The sequence below is a fragment of the Cannabis sativa genome, chromosome 5 (assembly GCF_029168945.1).
Source record: "Cannabis sativa cultivar Pink pepper isolate KNU-18-1 chromosome 5, ASM2916894v1, whole genome shotgun sequence".
In the NCBI taxonomy this organism is placed as follows: domain Eukaryota; kingdom Viridiplantae; phylum Streptophyta; class Magnoliopsida; order Rosales; family Cannabaceae; genus Cannabis; species Cannabis sativa.
Window position 1 is genome coordinate 52,952,537 of NC_083605.1, and position 8,694 is coordinate 52,961,230.

Below are 8,694 nucleotides of genomic sequence, written 5' to 3' on the forward strand. Positions count from 1 at the left end.
ATAATCCTGTGCAAGTCATCAGTTTCAATTACGAATATAGACGCGGAGGCTGATTTTCGGATCGGGTTCTTTGCTTTCTGTACACCGTTTTGATCCAAGAAGGCCTCCACGTGGACGGTGCGATTCGACACTCGCAGATGCAAAATGATGCGATTTAACGCACGTGAATAATTCCATCTTTTCCTGACACCTTCTCTTATTTTTTCTCTGACCCCAAAACAGGAAAGTGGAAACGGAACTCTTAGGAAACATCGTTATAATTAATTGACTATAATACCCTTGCGTAAGACAAAAGGATTTTTCAATTCTCCTCAGGGTAAGTTAGTCATTTAGTAACGGGTAAACTTCCAAAACCAGCGAAACGCGATAGGAAAGAGAGAAACGCGGTTTTGGCCGGCAATCGTTTGGTTGAACCACCTAACAACAACCACTTCTTTTTACATACCTTCTATTTCGATTAAACAATTAATAAATTAATTTCTTTGACACAAAAAGTGGAAAAAGCAGTTAAAATTTAAAAATACATTTAATAGAAATATATTAAATTAACTATAAAACTATAAATTATCCTCTCATATACACTTTTTCGGTTTTCTAAGCCTTCATTCTCTCTCCTTCCCTTTCTACTGTTCTCTCCCTCCTTTTTTATTTTTATTTTTTTTCCTCTCTCATCTCCTCGCCGGAAAACCTCTTCCTTCCCCCGGCAAACTGCTCTAACTCCGGCGAAGCGCATCTGGCTCTGCCGGAGAAGTGCTGGCTCCATATATTCGGTTGGCTCCCGTGTTTCTCGTTGGTTCTGTAGGGTTTGTGGGAGAAAGCTCCGGATCTCTGAGGCTGAGTCCTTTCTTTGGTGGTTTCGGCGTTTTGTAAGAATGTGGGGAGCCTAGTCTCCGTTGGAGTCTCGCTCGTGGTTGGGATCGTGATCTAGGGTTTGGTGTTCTGGATTCGGATTCGGTTTCTTCTACCTTGTTCTTTTTCGTTTATTTTTTTTCCTCGCTCTATTTTCCGGCAAAGTTAGCAAAGACGGAGTCGTCAGGAAGGCGACTTCGGAATGAGATGGTAGGTCTTTCATCCTTTTCTGTTTTTATAACTATTTGTTTCTTAATTTTCTTTTCGTCTTTGTTTTTCATCAGGATTTAGTTTCATGGTCTTGGTTCATATACATTGCTTTTGTTTATTTTTTAATACATTTTAATTCCTAATATTATGCGGGAGCGCACACATATACTTGTGTATGCGTACATATCCGGTTGTTCCCTATTTTGATAGGTCTAATATATTATCGTCTTATTATTTCGTCGATTTCATTCTGGGAATCCGTGATTACTATCGGGGGGAACTTCTGAAATATGCATTTTAGAAAATGTTTATAGGTTTAGGCCTGCAATTGGTTCTGTTTAGGAAATATTTGAATTTATTTGGATAAGTTTAATATTTGATTATATGTGAAAAGGATCCAAACAAAGTAACTAATTTTATTTCCTGATCTTCGCTTTAATAAATCCAGGCTATTGTAGCCTCGGAATTTGAGTAGTAATAATTTTGACGAAGACTCCTTTTAAGTTTGACTGCATGTTTTTGTTGAATACGGCTGAGCTTGATTAATTTTTTCCCTTATTTTTATGATTATTATATGTTTATTTTTTCAGCCGAAGATTTATTTCTCTATGCTTTATTGAAAATTGGATAAAACCGACACTTTCTGTTGTAAATTATTTTACCCCGCAATTATAAATTTTTTTGGGTCCCGTTTGCTCTAGGGAGCTTTGGTAATGATTTGATTTGTGTTGGTGGTGCTGTGGTTGTTTATGGTAGATTATCTTCTTTCACCATGGACATTTGTAATTGTGCGTGGCCTTCGTAATTCATGTTATAAAGTAGAAGGTGAAAATTATTCCCGTACAAAGACAGCCTAAGGATCCAAGGTCTTCAAGCGGAAAAGGAAGCGCTTAGATATAACTGCAATCTGTTTATTTTTATAGAAGCCTTCTTACGCTCTTTTTTTTTTCAATTGGCATGGAGATGGGTCTATTCATGTCATTGGTTTCTTGATTTATTATTATTAATTTTTTGAATTAAGTAATATTTTGAAATAGGTAAGGGTTTTGTAATATCATTTCTTATTTGTCTATTTATACTCAATGTTAGATTTGCATGTGTATAATGTTTCATGTTTTTATCTTTATGTACTGATTGTCCCATGTAAACTTGTTTGACAGGTGGAGGGAAGGGTTTGTTTATCAAAGGAGGTCAGAAATGGGTTGGAGTTTCTGAAGCGCAAAAGGCTTCAGCGTATGAAGGCAGAAACTATCAGCAGTACAATGGCTCGAAGTGGAGGAGATGCATTAAGATCTTCAGCATCTTGCGGTGTTAGATTACATGGCAATGCAGATGTTTTTTCTGGATCAAATGGTCCTTTAAGTGGGAAGGATGTTATTTCGAAGCGGAAGGTGGATAAGTTTGACACAAGTGATCTGGAATGGACTGAAAAAATTCCTGAGTGTCCTATATATTATCCAACAAAAGAGGAGTTTGAGGACCCTCTGATTTATTTGCAGAAGATCGCTCCAGAAGCTTCTGGATATGGTATTATTCTTTGAAGTGTCTCTTGTTATTTTTGCAGTTTGTTTGTCTAATACATTTTTCTTAAATTACATTATTTTAATTTGACAGATGTAAAATGTAAAATGCATTGCATCTTCATTGTTTTATGACCAGAAAAAGCAAATGCTATCTAACCTAGCACAGCAATAATGAAGTTAAGATCCTAGTTTTCCACATTGTCCTCAGGCACCATCACATATCAATTGGTCATTGAGATATTATTTACATTGTTTTTGATCAAGTTAGCTTATTTATAATATAGCAGTAGTGGAGTTTTGAGTATTTTATGATGAATGTGGCCACACCTTATATTATTAATTTAACCTTTATTACAAGAAATTAGGCTTCATCATTCCTGGTTAGCTTGCAATATGTATTCTCTTTGTGCTGTCTAGACCATAATTTCTTTATCTTTATAAAAAGAGCTACATTTCTAAAGTTAGGCTAAGAGGAAGTGTTCATATCTGTACTTCAGGTTTGATTCACTTTCTGACAGTCTACTGTTGTAGCTTGTTACGAAGCTTGGAACTGTCCTTTCTCTATCCTGATTTAAAAAGAAAAATAGTGTATTGTTAACACCTTTTTCTTTTAATTTTTATTTTATTCATTTATTTGTTTCCCGTTTTATTTTTCGCACACACATACATACACGCACACATCATGTCCCATTTTGTTATTATTATTGGTTCCAATACATAAACCTTAAGTTGCAGCTGTCTATTCAAAATGAATACTAACATGTAAGTTCTATGATTTTTTTTGCTTGATAATTTCAGGTATGATCAAGATTGTTTCACCTGTGACTGCTTCTGTTCCAGCTGGGGTTGTATTGATGAAGGAGCAACCGGGATTTAAGTTCACAACCCGAGTGCAACCTCTCCGTCTAGCTGAGTGGGACACTGATGATAAAGTTACATTTTTCATGAGCGGAAGGTAAGTGTGTATACTAAATAGAAGGATGATACTTGATTTGATTTATTTTAGTTTTTTCTCATTTTTTGAATATGGATGCATGTTTTCAGAAATTATACATTCCGTGATTTTGAGAAAATGGCAAACAAGGTTTTTTCTAGACGATATTATAGCTCTGGTAGTCTTCCTGCCTCATATCTGGAAAAGGAATTTTGGCATGAGATTGCTTGTGGAAAGACCGAAACGGTGGAGTATGCTTGTGATGTTGATGGTAGCGCTTTCTCAGCTTCTCCCAGTGATCAGCTTGGGAATAGCAAATGGAACTTGAAGGTGTTAATTCTACTTAATGCTCCTTTTTATTCTTGTTTGTGATCTGTATTTTGATTTCTGTCCGTAATCTTTACTTGGATATGTATGTACGTATTTATATTGGTTAGTTGAAGGATAATTATTTTTTTGAGGATAATTGCAAAGCAACAAAGTTAAAACTAGCTGCACTTGTTCTGCCGTAATGTAATCATTATAATGATTTCTTTTGAATGATTCTGCTGTTTGAGATGCATTCTCTTTTCTCTATATGAGTTATGTTAATAATAAATAAATGTTTTGTGATGTGAAGAATGAGAGGAGATAATGACTACAGATTTGTATCTCATTATAGCATTTAGATGAATATAATTTAAAAATACGTTTTCTGTTCAATGCAAGGACAGAAAGAAGCTGTATGGTGTTATCGAATCTCATTCTATTTCTTTGTAGATATGTTTTTGTTTTTGGTCTTCCCTTATTTAGTTCAGGTTCTTATGTTATAGGCACTATTTTTCCAAGTTTTTGGTAAATTATAATTACTCAACACAAAATTGTCTAGATCTAAGGGTGTTTTTTGGTGTTTATTTGTATAGATTAATTTATTCACATTTTTTTATGTATCGCTTTGCATGTTTATAAACTTATCAATTTCAATTCTTTTTTATTTTGTTTCAGAGACTGTCAAGGCTATCAAAGTCAGTATTGCGTCTTCTAGAAAGAGCAATTCCTGTAACAATACTAACTTATCTACAATCTTTTCATCATCTATATATGATGTGCTTTCTTAAATTACTAATGTTTATTTTTTTTTCACAGGGAGTAACTGATCCTATGCTCTATATTGGAATGCTATTTAGCATGTTTGCTTGGCATGTCGAGGATCATTATCTATACAGGTATATGTTATTCTTGAGAGGCAGTGAAGCCATAAAACTTTCATGCTAATTTTGTGTTATTCAAATTCTCCCCACTCTATTAATTTTCTCACTCTTACTGCAGTATTAATTATCATCACTGCGGTGCTTCAAAAACTTGGTATGGCATTCCAGGTCATGCTGCTTTGCAGTTTGAAAAGGTTGTTAGGGAACATGTGTATACTCATGACATCCTTTCTGCTGATGGGGAGGATGGAGCTTTTGATGTTTTATTGGGGAAAACAACTTTATTTCCTCCTAATATTCTATTGGATCATGACGTCCCTGTGTACAAGGCAGTGCAAAAACCTGGAGAGTTCATAGTTACGTTCCCTAGAGCATATCATGCTGGATTTAATCATGGTAAACATCATTTATGTTGCTAATTTCTCTCTCTCTCTCTCTCTCTCTCTCTCTCTCTCTCTCTCTCTCGATATATATATATATTTACTGTAATTATTTGAAGAAATTGTACTTTTCCTTTTGGAACTGTAGGCTTCAATTGTGGTGAAGCAGTGAACTTTGCAATTGGTGACTGGTTTCCCTTGGGTGCTGTTGCTAGCCAACGCTATGCACTTCTTAGTAGGATGCCTTTGCTTCCTCATGAAGAACTACTTTGCAAAGAAGCAATGCTTCTCTATTCGAGTTTAGAGCTTGAAGATTTGGATCATTCTTCTGCTGACTTGGCCTCTCATTGTTCCATTAAAACTTCTTTTGTGAAGTTGATCCGTTTCTTGCATCGAGCTCGCTGGTTGCTAATGAAATCAGGGATATGTACTAGTGTGTCTGCAAATCAGCATGGAACTATCCTGTGCAGCTTATGTAAACGTGACTGTTATGTTGCTTTTGTCAACTGTAGCTGTTACATGCATCCTGTCTGCCTTCGTCATGGTATGCTTCTATCCAGCCTAGTGTTTGCGTGTTTGGATTATATGAGATTTCAATTGCTTATTTATCTTGAAAAGATCTGTCTCTACTTGATTAGAGAGAAGTGTATTCATCACCATTTTAATGGGATATAAACTTTTTGAATTATGACCTCTACCCAATGGGACTTTTGATACTGGGTTGCCATTCCTACTTAACAGCAGCCCACAGGGGGATTTTACCAATGCTATATGTTTCTGCCTTGGATTCTTACACACTCTTATTTTCATCTGTTTGTTGCTTTTCTTGTTGCAGATATGACGTCTTTAAATTTTTCCTGTGGAAGACACTGTACGCTCTGTTTAAGGGAGGATATATCAGAAATGGAAGATGCAGCTAGAAAGTTTGAAATGGAGGATAGAGTACCAGAAAAGAAGATTAATCAGCAATCTAATAGGGTTCATGACTTGTATTCAGATCCATTAGCAAACATGTCACATAAAGTTAAGCAGGAGGTATACATTCCTTACTGTCCGATCAAATTTGACTCGATCCCAAAACTTAGTGATACTACTCAGTATCAATCAAAAGAGCAAGATCATGTTTCGTGTAGTGCACAGGTGTCAAGTAGTGGAACAATGAGTTTAAATTCTGAAATGTTAGGAACATCTATGTCCTGTACCACATCCACTCTACATTCTCTTCCTGTAGACCCTATGGAAGCCGCAATCACTCCCAGCAATGTAAGATACAGATCTCCTTTAGTTGGCTACTTCTGTATTCTGATATGCATCCTTTCAGAATTAATTTAGAGTGCTTATGTGTTTGAAATTCTAATTTGTTGCATCTATTTATTTTCTCCAGGTACATGGGAACACTAGCTTTGATGTGAGGAGTCTTGACTCTAGAAAGTTTTCAGAAGACTTGTCACGGAGTGCACTTGAATCTACTCTGTCTTCCCCGTCATGTGATGAACACTTGACTGTAAATCAAGATTATTCTCATGAAAAGCTGGTTAGGCCTACTCTAGATGAAGATAGTGATAGTTCTGATTCAGAGATATTCAGGGTTAAACGTCGTTCAACACAGAAGATGGAAAAGAAGAACATGAATGATAACATATTATCGAAGCATTCTGACCACCAGGTACTTAGTTTACACGTAAACTTTAGATCTTAGTTTCATAAACCAGTATTGTGTCCTAACAATTGATGATTAACTTTTCTGGTTGCTGAAATTTTTAATGGACAGGGGTTCAGACGACTTAAGAAATTTCAGCCTGACAGAAGATCTGGGTCGTCAGGTTGCACCAGAATTGTGGGATCAAATTCTAAACTAACAACTACGCTCACTAATCATAGAGCTATTGACACTCTTTCAACGACAGAAAGATTTGTCAAAGGAAGGGGTACCATTCCGATCTCTATAAAATTCAAGAATGTGGTTAATGAGGGTAGTAGTAACAGACTGAGAGAACAACCCAAAAAGGATAGGTTTCAGTTAGAGTTGGGTAAGAGCACGAGGGAACCACACCCAGTAGATATTGGAGCAAAACGCCTTAAAGTCAGAGGCCCTTCATTTCTAGGGTCAGAGACAGGTCACAGGTTAGATTGAAAGAAGAACAGGAAAAAAGAAAAACCATTTCACCATTTCATTATTAGATTACACACCATTTTTTTATTGACCTGCTCTCTGGAGCCGCAATATCAAACTAGAGCCTGACTTTGCTAACTTCATTTTCTCTAATGGGGTCCTAACAACACGAAAAAGATATTCTGATTGATGATTCTGGGAGCAGTGACAGATTAACCTTAGGTTTTCTTTTTTTGAAAAACACAACAAAATTTATATTCTTTGTGCAGAGGCCTCAAATTGGGGCAATACGCACGGTTGATGATTCTTAAGGTTCTCGGGCCGGAGTATTTTTCCTTCTTTGGCAGGGTAACCTTCCTGCAGTAGAAAGAGAGATTGGGTTTAGTAGTGATGTAAATTTGTTTCTGTGGGGTGGGTAATTCTCTTTTTCATTCATCTCATCTTTAAGATTTCTTTTGTTTAACGCTGCTTCTAGGTTATTTATTCTTTTTGTAGCAGTGTGGTCCTTGTACCCTTTGACTACTACAATAAATGCACAGAATGTTCCCTCTCTCTCTCTCTCTCTCTCTCTCTCTCTCTCTCTCTCTCTCTCTCTCTCATTACTTCGCTTTTCACTTCTAAATTTCTACATTTTCATTCATGCGGCAAAAGTATTGCTAATTCAGTTGAATACCATTTCAAAAAAAGAAAAAAAAATCGGTTGAATACAAATAAAAGAAAGAAAGAAAGAAAGAAAGAAAGAGTTGAATACTAAATTCGGATACGATGAATTATATCTATTCTATATAAAGTGTGCCTATATAATTGAATTCTTGGTTTATGAGAAATTCATGGGTGACTTTTTATTTATATTTAATAAAATAATAAAATATTATTTATATATAATAAAATAATAAAATAAAAATAAAACAAATCTCATTAATATTTGAACTGATATTTGATGCTAATCATTTATCTATTTTTATTTTTTAAAAAATACTTGAGCTTACCAAAATTTATAAGAACAAAACCAATGAAGAAAATTTTAACAAAAAAAATGAACGAAGAAAAAAAGTGTCATAAACATTATTCTGATATTTGATGCTAATCATTTATCTGTTTTTATTTTTTAAAAAATACTTGAGCTTACCACAATCTATAAGAACAAAACCAATGAAGAAAATTTTAACAAAAAAAATGAACGAAGAAAAAAAGTGTCATAAACATTATTGAATAATGGCAATTGCCAACACAAGAATTTCAGCACAAAAAATTATACTTGACCCCTAGACAAGATTATCATCTTCCAATCCTAATAATATAAATAATGAACAACACCTCATTAGTTATTCTAGGAGAATGATGCATGGTAATGTCAAAAAAATCATTAGATGATAATAATATTTCTCTAACAATGATACCCTAAGTAAGAACTAAGAAGTATTGTAGCGTTTTATTTTTAAGAGCATGAATAAGATTAAGACAATTGAATTCCACAATCAAGCTCTTATTCTCC

General features: G+C 34.9%; 1 protein-coding gene across 1 annotated transcript; it reads left to right on the top strand.

Moving 5' to 3' along the window:
• Positions 1 to 383: 383 nt before the first annotated feature.
• LOC115716307 (lysine-specific demethylase JMJ13) lies at positions 384 to 7,751 on the top strand. The gene is made up of 11 exons (XM_030645066.2): positions 384 to 1,059; positions 2,220 to 2,586; positions 3,381 to 3,537; positions 3,627 to 3,846; positions 4,501 to 4,554; positions 4,642 to 4,721; positions 4,825 to 5,102; positions 5,235 to 5,630; positions 5,922 to 6,349; positions 6,471 to 6,752; positions 6,858 to 7,751. The coding sequence occupies exons 1-11, from the start codon at positions 1,057 to 1,059 to the stop codon at positions 7,218 to 7,220; spliced, it is 2,628 nt and encodes an 875-aa protein (XP_030500926.2). The 5' UTR covers positions 384 to 1,056; the 3' UTR covers positions 7,221 to 7,751.
• Positions 7,752 to 8,694: the final 943 nt, after the last annotated feature.

Coding starts and splice junctions, on each gene's coding strand:
- LOC115716307 (XM_030645066.2), top strand. Junction 2,587..3,380: donor TCCAGAAGCTTCTGGATATG/GTATTATTCTTT, acceptor TGATAATTTCAG/GTATGATCAAGATTGTTTCA. Junction 3,538..3,626: donor ACATTTTTCATGAGCGGAAG/GTAAGTGTGTAT, acceptor GCATGTTTTCAG/AAATTATACATTCCGTGATT.